Source organism: Tenrec ecaudatus, chromosome 1, assembly GCF_050624435.1.
Source record: "Tenrec ecaudatus isolate mTenEca1 chromosome 1, mTenEca1.hap1, whole genome shotgun sequence".
Taxonomy (NCBI): Eukaryota; Metazoa; Chordata; class Mammalia; order Afrosoricida; family Tenrecidae; genus Tenrec; species Tenrec ecaudatus.
Genome location: NC_134530.1, coordinates 257,126,917 through 257,149,662, shown reverse-complemented (window position 1 = coordinate 257,149,662; position 22,746 = coordinate 257,126,917). Strand labels below are relative to the sequence as shown.

The 22,746-nt window shown below is 41.3% G+C and overlaps 1 protein-coding gene across 1 annotated transcript in view; it reads right to left on the bottom strand.

Annotated features, from left to right (window-relative positions):
• GMDS (GDP-mannose 4,6-dehydratase) overlaps positions 1-22,746 on the bottom strand; it is a 685,335-nt gene that overhangs the window by 558,697 nt on the left and 103,892 nt on the right. The window contains exon 2 of the mRNA XM_075531631.1: positions 1,613-1,657. Coding sequence (XP_075387746.1) covers positions 1,613-1,657 — 45 coding nt within the window. The remainder of the gene's footprint in view (positions 1-1,612; positions 1,658-22,746) is intronic.

Below are 22,746 nucleotides of genomic sequence, written 5' to 3'. Positions count from 1 at the left end.
AGAATGTGGGCCTAATTGCCTCCATGAACAACTGCTTCCTTTGCCATGGGACCAGGAGAACTAGTTGGTACCCAGCTACTTTAACTTAACATTTTAATCCATTTCCAGGGGTAAAATGCAGAACAGGATTTCAAATTCCCAGGAACTCTATACTTTCTGGAGCCACAAAGGATGAAAGAACCCCCAGCACTACTGCCCTGAGATCACCTTTAAGCCTTAAACCAAAAATACGCCCATAAGTTTTCTTAAAACCAAATATACTTAATTTAGCTTAACTAGTTGGAAAAAAAACAAGTCTGCCTTAAGCCTTATGCTGTTTTAAGAACTATCTATTTGTGATCAAATTTGCAAGACGAACTGGAAAGATTAAATAGGAAACTTAGGGGGTAGTGAGTTGATGTTAATGGAGAAGAAAAAACTCAGAAAAGGAGGGTAAGAATGGATTCACACATTGAAAAATATAATCAATGTCACTGAATTGCATGTGTAAAAAGTGTTTAATTGGTGGATAATCTGTTGTCTGTATTCTCAACAACAATAATTAAAAAAAAAACATAAGGCTGGATGGGGCAATGGACTGTGTAGTCGTCAGGGATTATGGCAGCTAGACACTCCTGCCTAGGGGTGGCATCAAAGCTGTCAATCAAGCTGTCGACTGATAATACCTCCTTGCTGTCATAAGCCTTTTGGTCTAATAATGTGAGACAATGGGAATGGCCATTGCTCTGCCACTTTGACTTCCTCCTGCCTCTGACACTGAGTGCTAATGTCACCCTGCCAGATTTCTACCGACTTTGAATCCATGTGACTGCACCCACCAGCCTGGGGTCTCTCTACTTTCTGGTTCACCAATCTGTGTCCCCGGCATGTAGCTACGTGGGTCGGATGAGGGACTTCTGGACTTGAGTTGGCCTGAGCCAGGTTTTTCTTCTCTTGATGTAAAGTTGCTTCTTGATATAAAGTTTTCCTGAACAGAGATGAGTGTCTCTGGATTTGTTTCTCTAGAGAGCCTGGCCTAACACAGGCTGCTCACTGCAGGTTCGGTGGCTCAAAACCACCAGCCACTCCCTGGGAGAAAGACGAGGTTGCCTGTAAAAATTTACAGCCCTGGAAACCCTAGATTGGGTGGCTGGCTAGGAGTTGGAATCCCCTCGACAGCAGTGGGTTTGGGCCTATTTGAAAGTAAAAGGTTTCAAGTTTTCACGCGCGCTTGTCATGGATCGGCTAAGTTTTTATTGCTCTGCATTCTTTCCAAATTAAGTGACTTAACCGTGAGTGGGACGCTTCGAAATAGCACGTGCCATCTTTAAATGAACTCTCCGCACTGTAGAGCTTCAGCTTACACAGGGTGTTCTGCTATCTGGGCCGGCGGGAAGCGTGCACAGCAAGCCCGCCCCTGGAGACCACGGGAAGTCACCAGAGCTCACCAGGAGATAACCAGCACAATGAGCTGGCAGGATGACAGGCCGCCCGGTACATTCTTCCCCTGACTCTGATTTGTTATCGGAGTTCAGTGGAAAACACACACTGAGGACGGCAGCAGAGGAAGTGTGAGGCTGCTGCGCTCTGTGATGCTGGCAGCCAGGGCCTGCTCGCTGAGTCACTCACTCACCTCATAGCCTTTCTCCAACAGGAACTCAGCCAAGTATGAACCATCCTGGGGGAGAGGGGGGGGAGAGAGAGAGAATAATGTCAGACCGATCATAGCTAACACAGAGGTGGCAGCGACTGAGCACTTTGAGAACAGCATTTAAGGGCCTGAAATGATAACATGATGCTGACAAGCACTGCTTGGTGTTCGCGGGTCACAAGGCAGTTTCGTCAACATTATCACCTTGAAGCTCTCCAGCAGGCCAGCAAAGTGCTATCATTACAATCTTCACACGCTGGAAAGCTGAACTCCAGAGGGGCGCTGAGGCTACAGCATCAGGCCGCCTTGGGTTTCAGTTGCCCATTACTACATGTGACACAGCGTCCATAGGAGCTGCAAAGAGTTAAGCACTCGGCCACCAAAAGCAAGGTTAAGTCCACTCAGAGGCACATTAGAAGAAAGACCGAGTGATTGACTTCTGAAAACTCAGCCATCCGAAATGCTAGGGAGCCCAGTTCTGCTCAAACACACAAGGGGGTTAAGTCCGCAGCAATGGGAAAGTATGGGATCTACTCACAGCCAGGGTGGGAGGGCAGAAGAACTTTGTACCACCTTCACCTACAATGACATCATACTGACCTGAGGTTTGTAAAAAGCAATAGCCAGGAAAGGATGACATGAGAACCAAGGGGCTCGGGGACAGAGGGGTATGCAAAGAAGGCAGAGGACTCATTGAGAAAGACAAATGGGAGCTGTAGAGTGCTGGAAGATGAAAGCTGGATAGGCCTCCCCATAGGCTTCTAACCCAAGAATGTTGACTCAATTCCAAACTTGCAGGTCATCAATTCTAACCTACTCAGTGGCATCACAGAAGAAAGGCCTGGAAAATGGCCTACATAAAAATTACAGCCAACAAAGCCCTATGGAGTACAGTTCTACTCTATAATCTAGGATCACAATGAGTGGGCATCCATGTGTTGAACAAGCTTGATTGTTTCATGCAGAGTAGGGGAGGTGGCCGTGGTAAGAACAGAGTCATCATCACTGACTAGGGTGCACACGCATACTCTTTACAGACATGGAAAAGGGGTATTTTTTTAATGGAAGGCAATTTGGGGGGATTAATTTTAATTTGCACAGCTAATGCCTCCATTGAGTAGCTGACTAAATACGGAGATTCTCTGGTTTTAAAATAAACCTTTGAAAGTCTCTGGGTAGGGGTCCCTCCTTAAACTGAAATATTCCATGTGCCCTCTCTGAGGAAAAGGAAGTGTGAAGAATCAACCAACGAAACGATAGGATAAAGGTCAAAAGCTGAGCACTCACTGTTCTAGGGGTGCCAACCTGTCAGCAAAATAGCTCAGTAGGCACTTCACCAAAAAGCCCGTGGTACCACAGATACCCATTGGGTAGCCAACAGAAAGGTTGGCCTTTCCATTCCACCAGCTGCTTCATGAAGAAGTGATCGTCTGCTTCCATAAAGATTACAGCCATAGAATCCCTGCAGGGTGGATCCACTCTGTCTGACAGGGTCATCATGAGTTGACACTGACCGCAAACAGCTGGTTTCAGCATCTCATAACCCATCCTGCATTGCTCTTCTGTTCTCGGGCTGGGCAGGGGCCCGCCATCCCACCCAGACGGCAACGTAACATTGAGAGGTTCCAACTACGGAGATGTGTATCCTCAAAAGGAATCGGAGATGTCTAAGCTTTCTTCCGTTTCTTCAGGCCGCAACGCTGAAAACAAATATCCCTATTGAACTGCCTAAGTTGCTTCCAGATATTCCCAGAATAAAGAAAAAAGAAGCAAGCCTCATTATACTATCACGACTTGGCCTGAAAAGCTAGAAGCTGGAACTGGAGATGCCCTATGGGTCCTGAAAATGACCCGCTGCCAAGTGTGTGCTCACGACATGGATGTAATTGCCATGCATCAACCCCAGCAGAGTGACAAGGTAAGGTATGCAAGGGACACATTTTGTGGTCCATTAAAACTTCCAGCAGATTTTCTTCTGCCTTCTGGACATCAATATTCTGGTTTGTAGACCCGTGTGGAGAAGAACAGGAAAAGCGTGTGTGCGCCTTTCCCTCGCAGTCTTGGGCTACACACACAGTCGCATGGTTTTTACATACTCGAGGCGTAAACTAAATCAAGTAATGACAAGCCAGGCCGGCCCACACTACCATCGGAAATGTTAGCACAAGCGGTGGTCCTATAAATTAAAGGGATAAGAAAAGAGCTCACAGATAAATCATCTGCAATAATAGCAATAACTATCATTATTCTTTCACAGGAGGTAGAAGCCCTTGGAAATGCATGGCTTCCTGCTGGATTATTTCCTTTTAAAAAGCACTCTTCAGTTTTGAAAATTCTCTTGGACTCGGGAGTCAGGAATGCTTTGTGTTCTAGTTGCACCAAGTGTGTGTTTTTACTTTAAAGGCAAAGGTGAAAGTTTAGAGATGGGGGCGGGGTAGTGTGTGGAGGGAGACTGATTATTTAGAAAGTTGATGTGAAACAGGCCTGCCCAGGACTGAACCCTGTCAATAAGGTCTTGTTCTTCTCACCCAGGCCCTTCTCAAACTTTCCAACCACGCTGGAACATTCGGAACAAGCAGGGCACTCACTTCCTCCGCACTTCCCTGCCAGGCCTAGGGAGTGATAGCCAGGCCTCACAATGAGTGGGAAATTGGGCCACGCTGTCTCCTGGTTTCTGGCTTTCACTGGTCCTTTCCCTGGGCCCCCAAGGTGACTCCAGGGAGAGATACAGTATCTGCAACAGGCGAGCTTTTGCCAAGACTCATGGCTGCTGTTTCCACCTCCCCTTCAGGAACAGTGGCTGCTAGAGAGGACGTTAAGCAGGCCAAGGACTAAAATGCCATGGCAACGGGGGGCTGTGGCTAATGCTCAACTCTGGCGCCCCACGCTCCAGAAAGGATGGGCCCAGTGGTCCGAGTGTCCAACTCCCCTGCTGTGGACATATTCGTCTGGTATGCATTTCAGCGTGGTTTCCAATCCTCGCTACAGAGAATGTCTTCACCGGAGAGACACGCACTAGAGGCGTTTCTCACTCCCTCCTGATAGGATATGCACCTATTGCATCGCAGGGCCGCACGGGAAGTTGGCAGCCCGGCTTTAACGTTTTGAGCACACCCAGAAATCCTTTTCTGGGAGGCAAGCAGTCACATGCCAAGCCAGGACCAGAATCCAAGTCTCTCGAGATTTTGAACGAGAATATCACCTCCTTCTCCTCAAACTCGCCCTCTCCCCCGCCGGGGACCTCACAAAACAGGTCAACCTAACAAAATATAAAGGAGCATTAAGGGCTTGCTTTTACACCAAATTGATGGAGTCACTTTCCATAAACGGCCATTCTGTGAATCTTACAGCGCTTCCAGTTTTAATCAAGTGACCCAAACCCAGAGAAGCCATGTAATTTTAGAAGACTCCAGAGCTCAGAGGAGGGAGAAAGGACACAGGGCCCAAGGTTTCCCACGTCTTTGCTTCCCCCTGTGGCCCAAAGGACCAGGTTGGCGTTTGCCTGACACTTCCAGACCTGATGCTTGGCAGGTTCTGGTCTTCAAAGGAAAGGAGGATGAGGAACTGTTCCAGACAGAGACATCTCAAAATGAAGCGTGATTTCAGAAATTAATAAAATTGTACAACTTATGATATAAGAATTATGTCTAACTCCTTATCTATGAAAAGCTGGTGAAGACACGGAAAGTTCCTTCTTCTTCCAGATGGCCACAGAAGGCTGACAGAGCAGCACTGATCAGTGCACGGGTCCACCTTTGAGGGCAAACACATCTGTGAGTCAGCCCACTTGGTGTAGAGCAGAGAGATAAGTATCTCCTTTCCCCCTCCCAGTTTGGACTGGTATTCCAGACCATGAGGAAGTTCAACCCTTAGACGCAATGGGAGACCTGCTTCTCTGAGCTGCATGATAAGCTTATAGTCGATTACTGCTTGAGCACCTCTTGGCCACAACTTAGAACAGGATAAGTAGTGTCTGGCTAAAGAAATCACGCCACTGGTAAAATGAATGCCTTTGTTTCGATCATCTCAAGCATTGGGAAACAGACTGCACCTTCGGTCAGAAGAGAAAGACCGAGCTCTTTCAAACTATTCAAACTACACTGCCTTCCAAACTATTAACTCGATCCTAATGACTCTAAAGCCCAGCGTGTTTCAGCTAATCACAGCTACAATACAAACTCCTCTTCACCTCCAATATAAACACCTGAGTGATTAGCACAGGCTCAGTGCGAAGCCAGAATGAAAGCTCCTAAGGAATCGGTTACAGGGGCGTGAAGGCTGTTTGCCACACAAACCACGGATAGACTGTCAGGCCTACCGAATTCAAAAGACCGGTGAGTTAATCCATCCAACTCTCTCATTCTACTCATGGGGGACATTGAGCCTCAAAGCAGTTAGCATGCAAGTCACCAGTTAGACAGCTTCAGAATCTGCACACACACGAAATATCAGGCCTCCGCAGTTTACACTAAAAACTCTTGAGAAAAATGTCTAAAATAAAGTTCTTTGTGTTAGCTGCTGTTGAGCCAGTCCCCAACCCTGAGACACACAAAGGGTCATCATGAGATGAAACTGAAGCCAAAGCAGTGGTGGTTTTTGTTGTAATAAATCATTTACAAAAAATAATATAATGAAAAGCAGTTACAAAGTAAAGTATTATAATGAAATGTGCAAAAATCTAAATTTGGAAAACCAGAAAGAATATCCTCCGTGTACATCAGCTGAATGAACTGAGGGGGGAACAATCAAGCCTCAAGTTACAATATTAAAAGATTCTATGGGCAAACATTGAACAATGCAGGTAGCATCGAAAGAAGAGGGAAGGCATACACAGAATCACCGCAGCAAGGAGAACGTCCACAATCAACCATTTCAAGAGGTCACACATGATCAAGATGTGATGGTACTGAAGGAAGAAGTCCAACCTGAACTAAAGACATTAGCAAAAAACCAGGCTCCAGGAATTGATGGGATATCAATTGCAATACTTCAATTAGCTGATGAAGCACTGGACACACTCATTCTGCTATGCCAAGATATTTGGAAGACCTGGCTAAGTGACTGGAAGAGATTCACATTTGTACCCACTCCAAAGAAAGGTGACCTAACAGAATGCTCAAATTATACAACAGTATCACAGGTACATAAATATTACTGATGATCATTCAACAATGGTTAGAGAGTACATTGACAGGGAGCTGCCAGAAATTCAAGACACATCAGAAGAGGAAGTAGAACAAGGGATCTCACTGCTGATGTCAGAAGGATCTTGGCATTTTGTCTTGTATTTTATTGACTATGCAAATGGATTCAACTGTGTGGATCATAGCAAACTATGAAGCACATTGGGAGAATGGGAATACCTGAACCCTTGATTGTATTCATGCAGAACCTGTACATGGAACAGTAGTTGTGTGAACAAAACATGGTTCAAAATCTGTAAAGGTGTGTGACACAATTGTATCCTCTCACCATGCTTATTCAATCTGTATGCTGAGTAAATAATGAGAGAGGCTGGACTACATAAAGAAGCATCAGGATTGGAGAAAGGCTTATTAACATATGAAGATGAGCGACGCAGATGACACCACTGTGCTTATTGACAGTGAGGAGGACTCAAACCACTCGCTGATGAAAATCAAGGATTGCAGCCTTCATAAAAATTAGAACACTCATATATAATTGATCAAGGATTCTCGAGGATGGGAGGGCGGGAGAGGGAGGGAGGGAGGGGAAAAAAGAGTTGCTGATTCCAGGGGCTCAAGTAGAAAGAAAATGTTTTGGCGATGTTGATGGCAACGTATGCACAAATGTGCTTAAAACAATTGAATGGTGGATTGTTATTGGATTTGTAAGATTCCCCCACAATAAAATGATTTTTTAAAAAGAATGGCAGCCTACAGTATGGATTACAGTCGATGTAAAGAAGACCCAAATCCCCACAACTGGACCAAAGGGTAACAACAGGATATTGGTGAAAAGACTGAAGTTATCAAAGATTTCATCTGGCTTGGTTCCACAATCAATATTCATTAAAGGAGCAGTCAAAAATCATATGTTGCAGTGTATTGGTTAAATCTGCTACACAAGACTTCTTTAAAATGTTGAACAGTAAGGGTGTCTCTTCATGGATTAAAGTGCTCCTGGCCCAAGCCACAGTATTTTCAATCACTTTATGAGCATGAAAGTTGAACATGTGATCCGGAAGACTAGTCTCTGGAAAAAGAACATCATGCTTGGCAAAGCAGAAGGACAGCAAAAAAGAGGAAGACTCTCAAAGAGATGGATTGACACAGTGGCTAAAACAATGAGATCAAGCATAACCACAGCTGTAAAGATGATGCAGGACTGGGCAGTATTTTGTTCTATTGTACATAGGATCACTATGAATCAGAACTGAGGGCAAAGAACAACCACAATTTGCTGTAGTAATATAATTAATCACTCCATAACAACAGGCCTAGAAACAATTTAATGTGAAATTTGGCATCTATAGAATTGATTAACAATAGAAAGTGGCTTGGATGAGTAATTATCAACACCCACTTGGACCATAGGTGCTATGGAATAGAGCAGCACAGGAAGGAAATAAGTGATTAGTCCATGCCCTATTGCTCCGAGCAGTATCTGGGCAGGCCAGGCATTTCCTGGCCTGGATAGGATTATGCTTCAACACTGGCTCAAGCCTGTGGATTTCACAAGCATCAGCAAACCCACACGTGGACAGGATGCGCATAATAAGCAGGTAACCTAGATGGCTAATCACACACTCTGCTATCAGGAACACCAGTAGACACATGAATCTTGGACTGAAAATGGCAGGGCTTTGTGGGTAAAAAAGAATGCAATGAGGTCCTAACACAGTTAACCTACTCTTCACTGGTTGGCACGGTGCCCTAGCGAAATAAATCACCACTCTGGAGCATAAAATCAAGGTGAGAAAAACAGAGGAAATACAAGATGCATATCCCTGTCAAAATCCTTTTAAATGCCAGTTCAGTGTTGCTGTGAATACCTCCTTTCAAGTCAACTACAAAAACATACTGGCTGGAAGTTTTTAGAACTCAGTGCTCCAAATACACTGGTAAAAACGTGTACAGATTTGTAGGGAAGTTAATAAGAACTTATTGGTAAATGCCATGCTTAAATAATAATCTCTTTGTTGTATGTGGATAAACAGCTAGATGTGTCATAACAGAAGTATATTCCCTGGTTTTTTAAATATTGAGAGCAGTCTTTTCTTTCTTATTCATTATTTGTACTTTTAATCTTCATATTATTATTATATGCTTACCATTTTATTTCAGTACTTTAGAGTTTCTATTTGGCTTCCCAGTTTGTGAGGCACAGAAGAAGTAGACACAGAGATAATAACTGGTGCAAGGGTTTCTAGGGGATGTAGGGGTGGGGGTGGAAGATGGGGGTGGTGGTGAGGGAGTTTCAGAGGGAAACAATTAAGGCGGGATGGAGCACTAAAACTGATTGTGATTTCACAACTCATTTTAAAGGCGTTTTAACCATGGGGGGACGTGCTCTAAAATTGATTGTGGTCATGGTTGTACAATTCTTCTTGATATGATTTAACTATTGAATTATATGATATGTGGATTAGGTGCCAATAAAAATGTCCCCCAAAAGAAAGCAAAACATTGGTAAGATCAGGCAAATCTACACAAATGAGAAAACAAAAATCTTTCAGATCCAGCCCCCCGAAAAAGCTAGATGTGTATAAAAATAAAAATTATGCAAAATTTGGAAATGGAATTCCTCTTCGTTTCCTTCTCCTTTCTCACTCTTTCTCAAAGTGAATTACAATTACATACAATTAAAGGCTAGTTCTTTGCAAAGAACACACTTACATAGTTCTAATCGTTCAAATGATTTATAGAGGAAATGATTTTTTGCAGGTACTCAAACTAGAACAGAGCTATACTTTGTCCCCTGTTCAAGGTAGTGCTTAATGAAAAACTTTAAGTTTGGAAGGGAAAAAAAAACTTTGTACTGAATAAAGAATTATGAAATTTTAGTATTTACCTGATTTATTAAGGTTTCCTCATGTATTTCTTTCTATAATTTGTGTCCTGGCTAAAGCAGGAAGAGAAAACAAATGTCCTTTGTTTATGGCCTTATAAAGGTCATAAGAACAGCATGGATACACATATATTAATGACTGTGTCTTTCCCATTTTACTGCACACTCACTTAACAGGCTGCTACTCAAACTTCACTGTTGGTTACAAGCACAGTTTAACTCTACAAATAGTCTTGCTCTTTTTAACCCACTTTCTTTCATGGACATAATGAATTCCCATAATCTAATTTAGGCCGTTCTCAGGACCCATGGGCACCATGGGAGAAACGTCACTATCCACTCCAGCAAGGCAGCTCAATGTGCTTTGCCAGCAGGGCACTCGCACCACATTGGAAACATCATAAATCGCTGGGGAAAGAGAAAAATCACCAACTGTGATTGGAGAACCACAGGACCACTGAAAGACATGAAATACAAGCATGTGTATACAAGTGTAAATGCAGAAACTTTTACATATTCACCAGAAAGTTGCCTATCAGGAAACTAAATGAGCTATATAAAGCTGAGAGTCTACAAGACAATTAAAGAATGGAATGCTACCAGTCACCCACATGACACAGCCCCCAGCATGGCCAAAGAATCCTGGTTTCACAGGCTGAGGCTTCTGGGGAGGTAGGTTCAACTCACAGAACCTAATGTTGCAGGCCAGTAAATCCCGCATCTTTGCATATTTATTAAGTTGGGGTCTATTGCACATTGGGGTTCTGCCACCCAAAGAAGGTTATTTTTCACGTAAAGAATTAGGCCTCCCCACTCTTACCTACAAAATATTCTAGCTCTCAGTAGTGTGAGATCTTGAAAATGTTTTCTATCAGTCCTGCTAATTAGGTTACATGATAAATAGCATCGCCCCCCCCCACAAAAAAAAGATAAAAACTCAAAAGGAAGACATCAATTTGCTACCCCAAAGACAGGTGGTTCAAAACCACCAGTTGCTCCAAGGATTACTCCAGTTGCTACCGTGAGGACCGGCAGTCTCAGAAACCCAAGGGCGAGTCACGATGCATGGGAGTCAGGTCGGTGGCAGTGGCTAGTACTGACCTCCATAACACACTACTTCACGGCAGGGGAGGTTGGTTAGCCTGGGCCATGTCTGGCTGAACTCATTCCAGAAACAAAGAAGGAAAAGATGGGGTAAAAGGACCTGCTGGGAGGATACATGGGTTACATTCCTAAATATTTACAGGATTGATGTTTTGTTTGTTTGATGCTGGTCTTTTTATGCTTTTTATCACCAACAGCAGCGATGGCTTCACTCTTAATCAAACGACACTTACTTGGTTGTTTAAATCTCCACCTAGCTGGACTGATAGAAAATGTTTTCTTCTCACACTTCTGAAGTCCGGAGTTTTGTAGCGGGTGGAAGGAAGGAGGCGGAGTTAGTCAAGGGAATGTAACTGCCCGCAGAAGAGGAGCGCAGTCTCATAGCACCGAACTCTCAACTCCTCACGTGTCAAGGCATGAGGTGAGGGCGGAGATGAGCATTACCTCAGAAGAAGGAACAATAGCGCTGCGGTGGCCTTCCCTCTAAACTCTAACCTTGCCATTTGTGTAATGTCACAGCATCTCAGTGATTAACCACTGCTCCCGCTTCCCAAAGCAGACTGGGACTGTAATGCATCACTCCATGGTCGGCTCATTGCCAGCCAGCACTTCAAACCCACCAGTCACTTGGCTGGAGAAAGATGAGGCTGTCTGCTTGCATGAAGATTTACAACCTCAGAAATCCAAGGGGCAGTTCTACCTTGCCCTATAGGCAAAAATAAATGAGAGAGAGAGAGAGATCCGATAGGTTTGCTAGATCTCAGAATTAAATGGAGTTATATTTCCTAGGTGTTCTCTCTCCTAATTAATATGCATGACTTATTTGGGATATTTGACTGCATTCTGCAGATTAAAATCCACACATATCTCCCACTCACTGCCATGGGGTCAATTTCACCCAATGGCCACCTTTCAGGGTAGAGGAAAACTGTCCATTTGAGATTGCAAGACATCTTTCTCCAGAGGAGCCACTGGCGATTCCAACCCCTGCCCCGTAGATACTAGCGCAGTGTGGTGCCCACTAGGCCACCAGGGATCCTATTTTACAGATTAGGGGCAAATAATAGAAACATTCAGATTTTTCTCTTTCACCTCACAGAATACTAGGTTTACACTTTAAATAAACTATTGCTTCTGTATGTCAAGACCAATGCGGTGGCACCTTATAACAACAGCATAACAGCTTCCTTTCTGAAACAGCCCAAGTAGGATAAGGTATATGGTTCAGTGTTCCGCTGCTATAGGGAAGCTCGACGGGCGAACCCACTCGTCCTGCTGTGGGAGAAAACGCCTGGTGACCCCAAGACAACCACTGAAGCATCCCCAGAGAGCAGTGCTACTCAGGCCTTTCGGGAGCATCACTCTGGCTCAGGATAGACTCGGCAGTAACCAACCACCGCCATCACCACAATCTGTTTGACCACACAGATCAGCATGGCAATCTTGCATAGATGCAAAGAGTGTATTGTCTTTTCCATTGAAGTGATAGCAATAGTCCTTTATGGTTTGTCAGTTATTCTAAAACATTGCTTTCTTGTTTATGTCTTCCAACTGCCTGGTAAGGTAATGAATATAATCTCCCAACATCTGGATTAGAAAATTGAAGCTCAGTAGACTTAAATTCCTTATTCAAAATCGTACGCTAATTACCGACTTAGGCACCCTATGAAACCAATCTCTCTTATCCTAAACCAGTGTTATTTGCACTTTATTTCTCCTTCCATCAAGACAAAAATGTTTCCATTAAAATAAAATGCCATAGCAGTTTGTTTTTAAAGAGAAACACTTTGAATTAGTGAATGTTTGTAAAAAATCTTATATAAAGATTTGTCCAAGAGAATTTTCTAAATATCAGCACCAATTTTCTTTCCAATGCTTCACTATTTAAAACCACTCCCTCAAATATAGGGAATAAAAGATTATGAATTTTGTGCACATGACTATTAAAGAGGATGGAAGAATTTCCCTAAGATTTAAAAATATATCCATATCTGTACCTATGCCTTCCATGCTAGAAGCAGACTGCAAGGAAATCAACAATCAATAAATATTTGTTTTATGCCTAACATCACAATGCAATGTGACTTGGTAAGTAAAAGTACAGAGGACATATCTCATATCCTTACAGAGTTTATAATCAAGTAGGAGGGCAAGACACGATTATCTTCATCTAGGTGGACCCAAGCTGCCCACCTTTCCATTAACACCTGAGCATCACTGAGTAAATTCTGGACAATAGAAATATAGTGAGCTATGAATTTAATATTTGCAATTAGCCAAATTAAGGATTATAAAAGTAAACACAAGAAAGCTATTTTAATAATGCATGTATTTAATTCAATATATCTAGAATGTTACATCAATATGTCAGTGAAAAATTATTTAAAAGGTTTTTACAATTGCTTTAAATATTAGTAGTCAAGATATAACTTTTTACACTTAAATGAATTATATTTTCATCAGAGAAACTTGATCTGATTAAAATTTATATTTGACAAAGTAGATTCATATACCAAGATTGTGCCAAATATCCTTAGAAATTTTCCACTAACTGAACCAAGTACCCCAAAACCATCATTGTCCTGTAATGTTCATATATCAAAACTCTTAAATCAAACACATTGCTACTGAGTCACTTCCAACTCAAAGCAACCCTATAGGACAGAGTGGAAGCACAACAGTGGGTTTCCAAGACTGTAACTCTACTGTACTTCATCTCTCTTTCTCGAGGAATAGCTGGTGGCTTCAAATAACGGACTTGATGAGTAACAGCCTAATACAAATACACTACACGACATACATGTGATACATATGACCAATTCTTCTTTCTTGAAGAATTGACTTGGATTTCGAAGGAAAAATACATTGGTATCAGAACTACATCTGTTTAAGTAAACTCACTAACTCTAAGTTTAGTACATATTATGAACATCAAATTCAAAGGAATATTTGTGCAAATTAAAAAGCAGCTCTATCAATAATTTTTAAAAAAAGGTCTTAAAATTTGGCCTGTAGTTTTGGAAGCTAGTTTACATGCTGCTGTCTGCAACTAAAACCTTCTGCATATTGAGTCAAGTTAGAGGGAAAAAATGTGAAAAGCCACTTTTAGTTTATATTATGAAAATTTTCAATTTCAACCTACCTCATATGGCCTCATACCTGCCTAGCTGGGTCACAAATTTTAATTTTACTTTCTTGGAAGCCTCAAAATTAGATGACACAAAATCAGTATGATATGAGTGAGTAGGCATAAATTTCACTGCCATTTTTTCTTTTCAAATAGTGAATATTTACGTACCAAAGATTTAGCAAACATTTAAAAATAAAGGAAAATTTTACATTCCTGTAGAATACAAAAATCTTTGTAATTATTTTCCATGACTCCACAAAATCACTAAATGTCATATACAACTAAATGTCTAGTCCCACAAAAAAGTGATCATTCATAAAATTGCAAGTATGAACAAAACAATTTTAACAACTCTATATATGATATTCTGTTAGAATGAGGCAATATGAGAAACACCATTTTCTTGTTATTAAAATGGCAGTAAGTGGGGATTTTTGACCTAGCTGAAGGAGTGGTTCAGGAGAGAAAGATTGACAGTCTGTTTTGATAAAGAGCTAAAGGGTTTGAAACCCTAACAGGGCAGTTCTACCTGTCTTATAGGACTCCTGTGAGTCAGAACCCGACGGGGTAGCCATGGTCTGAGCTCTAACTTGAGTATCATCTCTCATGACAAATTAATTTTTTAATCCATCTGAAATTCTACTTTGACAGATGTAAAACATTCAAAAATAATGATGCCAGAAATATATTTTTGGCCACACAATTTATTTTCCTTGTAAATGTTAAGTGCTTTGAAACAAGGAATAGCTACAGTATTAACTGAGCAATGGCTCTTATGTTGCACAACCTTATTAAAGAAAAGTATATCGAGTTTTTCAAATTTCAAATCAACTGATCTTTTACATTATGAGAAAGGCCTTGTATTCTATTGGGAATTGATAAGTTAAAAATCGTTAGCTTTTTAACTTGATTTTGTCTCTTCTCATAATGTTATAATAATACTTTTTCTAACTGATATAAAATATTTACTGCCTCTCCAGCTAATAAAACAAAATGTTTATATTCGTATGCAACAGCCCAAATCATTATAGAAGTGGCCAAAGTTACAAGCACACCTTCAGCTAAAAGTTAAAATTGTGCTGGACATTTCATTTTGATTTCAGGTGATTAATCTCAGCAATTCTTTTTGACCACTGAAAGGAAACTATACATGTCTTGAAACGGTATTTTAAATATTTTTTAACCAATAAGCAGGTTTTGTTTTGTTTTATTCTTTGAAGTAAATTGCAAGTAACATACACCATCTTTGTGCCTTCAGTGGTCTGAAAACAGTACTAGTTTCTGCTTGATTTTGTGCCTTTGTTGTAACTTAAAAATGTTTTCAGATCTGTTTATTTAACTGGAAAATACATTTGAATGTATTTTATTAAAAGTTTAAAATTAATGGGCAATTAAGACTAACATAGGTACCCATGGCTGTGGTGCTATCTGCAAACGAATCTCCAAATAAACACATTATAACTTTATATTGAACAGTAGATTGTAAACCTTTGAAGTAAGCCGCTTGAGAAAAGTGAGTGGTGGCATTTCTGAATTAAATTTTAGAAGTGCGGCACACACTGAGCACTAATGCTACATTGTACATGATTTGTCCGTTCATTTGAAAGGGAGTCCTACCAAAAAAGTTATGCCTAATAAAAATAGGTTTACACTGTTTACTTTTCCTAAATTTCGTTACATTGACCACAGTTCAGTTGCTAAGCAGTCAGATGGCATGTAGCTGACAGTTTTTAAAAATCATTTTATTGGGGGCTCGTACAATTCTTATCACAGTCCATACATACATCCATTGTGTCAAGCACATACGTACATTTGTTGCCATCATCTTTCCCCAAACATTTGCCTTCTACTTAATATCAGCTGCTAATTTTCCCCCTCCCTCCCCACTTCCCCTATCTCATGAACCCTTCATAATTCATAATTATTATTGTGTCATATGTTACGCTGTCCAATGTCTCCTGCCGCCCTCTTCTCTGCTGTCCATCCCCCAGGGAGGAGGCTATACGTAGATTCTTATAATCAGTTCCCCCTTTCTACCCCATATTCTCTCCACCCTCCAGGCATCACCACTCTCACCACTGGTCCTGAAGGAGTCATCTGTCCTAGATTTCCTGTGTTGCCATCTGTACCTATGTACATCCTCTGGTCTAGCCATATTTGTAAGGTAGAATTGGGATCATGATAGTAAGGGGGAGGAAGCATTTAAGAACTAGAGGAAAGTTATATGTTTCATTGTTGCTACCCTGCACCCTGACTGGCACATCTCCTCCCCACAACCCTTCAGTAAGAGGGAGTACAGTTGGCCACCAATGGGCTTTGAGTCTCCACTCTGCACTCACCCACATTTACAATGATATGATTTTTTGTTCCTTGATGCTTGATATCTGATCCCTTTGACAGTTTGTGGTCGCAGAGGCTGGTATGTTTCTTCCATGTGGGCTTTATTGCTTCTAAACTAGATGGCCACTTGTTTATCTTCAAGCCTTTAAGACCCCAGATGCTATATCTTTTGATAGCCGGGCACCATCAGCTTTCTAAACCACATTTGCTTATGCACATGTGGGTACCCATTGATATGATTTTTGGTTCTTTGATGTCTGATAACTGGTCCCTTTTGCATTTTGTGGTGTTGACCAACCCAGGGACAGGGGAGCAATAAGTGATCCAAAATCAGTATCAAGGAGGGTGTGAGAGGCTTGGTAAGGATTCAGCAAGGGCAAGGTAACCGAGAGAAATTACTGAAACCCAAATGAAGGCTGAACATGATAGTGGAACAAGAGGAAAGTAAAAGGAAATAGAGGAAAGAACTAGGTGACAAAGGGTATTTATAGAGGTCTAAAGACTGGAATGTACATTTGTAAATATATTTATATAAGAGTGTGGGGAAACAGATCTATGTACATATATTTATAGGTTTAGTATTAAGGCAGCAAATTGACATTGGGCCTCCACTCAAGCACTTACTCAATGCAAGAACACATAGTTCTATTAAATTGGCATTCCGGGATACACACCTTCCCGACACAATTGCTGAAGAAAAATGCGTGCATAAGTAAATGTGGTGAAGAAAGCTGACAGTGCCCAGCTATCAAAAGATATAGAGTCTGGAGTATTAAACGCTTGAAGATAAATAAGCAGCCATCTAGCTGAGAAGCATCAAAGCCCACATGGAAGAAGCACACCAGCCTTTCTGACCACAAGGTGCAGAAGGGACCAGTAACTAACATTTTAGACAGCATGGTGATAAGTCATGTTCTAAGTCATTCACTGTTATTCACATGTATAAAATTCTCCCAGTAACATCTTTACCTGTTTACAACAACTTCTTAAATGGTTTCTCAAACTGTTTAAATGTGCTTATCCCCATATTACAGGTAGACAATGGAACTAACAAAAGCACGACTCAACTTCACAGAGACTATTACCTGGGGAATCTGGATCACTCTCTATTCCACACTGCCCCAAAGCTCAACAAAGCCAGAGTTTAATGAAACATGGCACTGGAGATGCTTAGGGAACATGGAAGCAATGAACAAAATATGTCTAAAAACTATAAACCAAAGAACGCTTCATTTAAAGAAGAGAGCCAGGAGTGGTAAGAGAAGAAGACATCATGGAAGAAAGGAGGAAAAGCGCGAGGAAGACAGTCAAAGATCAAAGAACACAGCCTGGAGAAAGAAGGAGGGAATGTGAGGAAAGCGAGCAGGTGTTGCTTGCCATAAAAGATGATCAGAGGCGTAGAGAGTGTGGTAGGCTAACAATGGCCCTCAAAGATGTCTCAATGTCCTAGTCCCGGGAATCTGTTTCTGCGATTTAAAAAAAAATACCTGAGTAAATTTCCATTCACAATGATACACTAGCAAAGAGTTCTAGTGTTCCCAAGACCGTAGCTCTTTACAGGAGCAGAAAGCCTCGTCATTCTCCCAAGGATGGGCTTGTGGTTTTGAACTGTTGATCATGAATGTCACAGTATATTAATTCAAGTATTTTTTCAGTTATGATTAAGTAAGGGGTTTGAGATGGAACCATTTTCATAGACTGTGTGAACACTAAATCCAACCAAAATATCCTATCGAGAGAGGCAGACAGAAGGAGGGAAGGTGATATGGCCACGGAATTAGAGATGGGAGGGATGCGGTCACAAACCAAGGGATGCTGGAAGAGGCAAGGAGGGAATCCTCTCCGAAGGTCTCCAAAAGGAGCAGAGCTCCGCTGACAGTGATGCTGATGTCAGACCTCCAGAACTGTGAGAGAATACATTTCTGCTATGTTAAGCCAACAATCTATGGTACTTTGTTACATCAACTACAAGAAAAATAATCCTGTTACTCTAGCACTTCTGAAAACCTTCTCCAGGCAAACAAACCTGTGAACCAAGAAGAAGGGGTCGTAGTAAGCAGTGCTTCCCAATTTGTGCTATGATGGAATCCCATCCGCCCCTTGAGTGGGAGGGCTGGTAGTAAAAGCCAATACCTGTCAACATCTGGTAAATCTAGTACTCCTCTAATGCAGTTTGGGAAATCATGACCTAAGCCAAATTCTGGAAGTCATGGAATGCAGACAAATAAATCTGAATTTTATTCAAATAATACTGCAGAGCCCTTGAAAGTTTTTGAGAAATGACAAAGAAGTCATTCATTTTGGGTGAGGAAATTGAGAATTAGACAGGATTGCAGGAGCAGGATTCACTGCTTCAGAAATATCATATTTAAACAGCTGAATCTCTCTCCCAGTCACCAGCACAGCCAAGTTCATTGCCTGTGGCCTTGATGGAACCACTCTCTCCAGAAAGTGCTTCATGCTTTGGGAGGCACACGTGAACTCAAGTGGCTTTGAGGTGGAAAACCTAGCAGTGATAGGAAAGAATGAAAGAGGTGTGGTTCTTAGAGACCAGTACCCACAGAGGAAACAAAACAACCACAGAGAAAACCAAGGAAAACAAACAACAAACCAGCAGCTGCCCTGGAAAGCAACAGGACAGGGGATTGGGGGTTTGTTTGTTGCTCAGCACAAACTCCCCTAAGGATACCTGCTGTTGGAACTGTCTTGTGAAAGTGGATTTTCTTGCCTAGACTGAGTGACCAGTTGAAAAATGGCCAGAGGGAAAAATCCACTAAGGTAGTAAAGTTCCCAGAAAACCTGGAAGCTTCCTTCTGAGGCTTAACATTCCATGTTGCACACTGGCCACAGACCTGTTAGTCATACCCTCATGCATAGTCAGAATAATAACTGGATATTGTATTATTATTATTATTCTAACTAGAGGTGGAGTTTGATATGCTTCCTAACCTGTTTAACACAGACTGGTTGCCAGTATATGTGCTCTACAGGTGGATGTGCACCAGCTGCATGTAAGCATAGACCTGCGGTTGAAGGCCAGTGCTGAACAGTCAGGGAATAGAAGGAAATTAGCCTACTGCAAAACTGTTTATCTGAGTTCACAGTAGGTGAACTTGACTAGGAAGATGCAGGATGAAAAGGACGAATGATTGGGTGGGCTGGAGACCATTTCCGCATAACGGACATCTGGCCACTGTTAGAAGCTATACGGTGGCTTCCAACAGCCAGTAAACTATTACACTATTACACCACCATTTCTGCCAAGCACCTTTCTGCAAATACTAATGAAAACCCACCCCCACCCCATCCCCCCAAAATTCGCTAACTCACAGCAACCTAGACTAATTACTCAGTGGGAATACCGTTTGATTCTGGTTGCACTCATCTCTGCCTCGCTCTCCCCTACCTCCCAGCCTCCTTCCCCTAAGCTTATAGCATAACTGCGAGTCCTACTGGTTTCAGGCTAATAATATCCATTTGGCAACAACTGTCTAGTAATGGGTTAATGTCCAACAATGGGCCCTTGTGTTTTCTTATGAGGTGGAGGTAAATCATGGAACTGGAACAAAGGACTTATTATATTCACTTTACTGCACATTTACTTACAAGCCAGTTGCCATTTATATTTTCATCCATAAGTCTAAAGAGAAAGGAGAGTGTAATAAGTCTATGTGCATATTTGAAAGGGTTATTTAAAAAAAGAAAAAGAAAGAAAGAAAACACCAACATCGGGCTGATTTAAAAAAAAAAAAAGCTTAGAAAAGTGGCAAGTGAAAAGTCACAAGAGAGTCATGGGGAAAGTCTGAAGGGCAGTATTTCTACTCTTTGCACCTCTAGTTAAACATCAGGAGCCTCAGTGTTCCAGAGGGCCCATGTACCTGAGGAGCTCGCCGCACCCCCACCAGTCTCCTTGAGCTCCAAGATTTGTTGGTCCCTTCAACCTAATAGCACACTGCTCTAATTTCCTAGATTCTCCTTGCTTGCTGTCCTTCACACACTCATTTACCTGATTCTAATAATTCTTCATTTCAATTTAACCTCCGTGCCACAGAAAATCCTTCCCTGATTCAACCCACTAAGTCTAAGAATCCCTGGTACCAACCCTCAAAGCACATGGACCTTTTCCTCAGTGCCTCCTACCACCTTGTGTGCAGGAGTATCTGCCCTCCCCAGAAAACAGTAGGAGCTATGAGGGCAGGCTAAGACGCCATTCCTCACCATAACCTAGCACATTACCTGATCGTGGTTGGCATGTAGCTCATATGTGCTTGACCAATTAAGACTCAACATCCTAGGATTTCATTCTAATCTCATCACAGATATGCCAACAATTGGATGATGTTTGAAATTATAGATAAAAATACATCTTTTAATCGGTTTGGCCTCCTTGTTTTAAAACATGAAATACAAACCTAGTCTCTCATGTGACAGTTGACAAGGCACTATGGATTGTCTCTGCCACACCACTGTCCCTCAAGCATGTCACACACTCAGATGGGGACACCCACCTGAACACCTCAGTGCTGAAGGCGCTCTCCTGGTGCTGCTAACAACAAGGACAGTGCGTTGCTCAGACACACCAGGTGTTTCACAGGGAAACGATGAAGTCATCTGTCCACATAAAGATTTGTGATCTTGAAAACCCTATACAGGGTGGAATGTGGGTTTGAGTTTGAGTTTGATAATAGGCTAGAAACAATAAGTGCCAGAGTACAAATGTGCATGAAATAATGATGGTAATAATATCCTCTAGTCAAAGCTAACATTAATTGAGCATTTACTATGTGGCAGGGGTTATTGTAAGTATATTACATACAATTTAATCTTCACATCAATCCACTGAGAAAACTGATGGCAGAGAAGCTTATAGTCCTCTGGGAGGGGGCAGGGTGCAGACAGCAGAGGGTGGTGGTGGTTAAGAGGTAATCAAAGAAGTAATACCAAAGGCAAGACCTAGCCCAACCTTGGAAGATTTTTGTGAACTAAAACAGGTACACAAAAATGACCCATACATACAAATGTCTTTGGGGAATTTCAATTCACTAAGTATTTTTTTAATCTAAATGTTTCCAGTAGAAATGAGATACCTATAAAGAATTATAGATGAATCAGAATCTTATCAACACTTTAAGTTAAAATACAAGAGAATATGCCTTCAAAATTGAAAGTATTTTAAACAAAGATGCATATGAGAAATGATTCATCAAGGGTGAGGGTATAGCCCCATTTTTAGGCCTGCAATAACTTCAGAATTTACCTTTAAAAGTAATTTCTGGAAAAAAATCACCAAAAATTATATGTCAGCAAAATGTGAGGTAATTTTTTTAAATGATATGAAATGTAATAGAGACACTACCATGAAAAAAAACCTAATTGAAAGGAAGGCCACATGATGACTATATAGAATGCCTAGAAAATATTTCATCCAAGTTAAAGCAGAAAACCTGTGGTACCCAAAGTGGATATGCCAAGATGATGATGGAAGAGATCAGTGGTTTGGCAAAGACAGCATTGCTCCCTTCAATGAGAAAAAAAGAAAAGAAAGCAGAAACTCATAAAGAAAGAAAGAAAACTGTAAAGAAAATCAAATCTTATGTAAACTATATGGAAAAATGTAAATATACGGAATATTTTACACAGTTGATGATTTTATGACAATCCTGCCAACCCAGAGGATAAGAAACTTTCTTCTCTGAGTGACAGGGATTATGATACTGATCTCCTGTTATCCTTTCTACAGTGAATAAAGTTGCCATAGTCATTAAACATGTTGTTTATTACCTTTTGCAGTCAGCAGACAAACACTGAAGCATAATGGTCTTTAAAGAACGAAACATATAGAAAGAAAAGAGGTCAAAGGTACATACTACACATGATTCACACAAATGAGAATTGACAGTTTCAACCTAAGGTTGATAGATACTGTCAGTTCTCATTTATGCGATACATGCATAGGGCTGTGATTCACATGGTTGGCAGTTCAAACCCACCAGCTGCTCCTCAGAAGGAAGACTTGGGTTTCTACTCCCACAAACAGTTACACTCTTGGAAATTCACAGGGGGCCGCTATGAGTCAGCATTGACTTGATTGCAGTGTGGTTGGTTTGGGTTGGATCTAATTTTGAAAAAACATCAAGGAGAAGTTAAGTCTATTACTTACAGTAACAAAAATAGTATTTTTGAAAATATAGCAATATTAAATAGGGAAGGTGGGAGTTAGTGAAAATGAGAGAAATTCACATCATGTTTTGACTATAACAATATAATTGATAAAAAAGATGGAGGTATGTGTATATTAGAGGTATAAAGAAAAATTATCAAAAGCAAAAAATTGAAAAGCAGCTATATCTAGTAAGAGATCTAGGGTGGGGCAGGACCCTATTATTTTTGCTTATAAGCACTACTGCACAGTTGATTTTCTTTTAATTGGATGTATGGATTACTTTTGGAGAAAGATGGGGCTTTCTACTCCCATAAAGATTTACAGTCTCAGAAACTCACAGTGTCCATT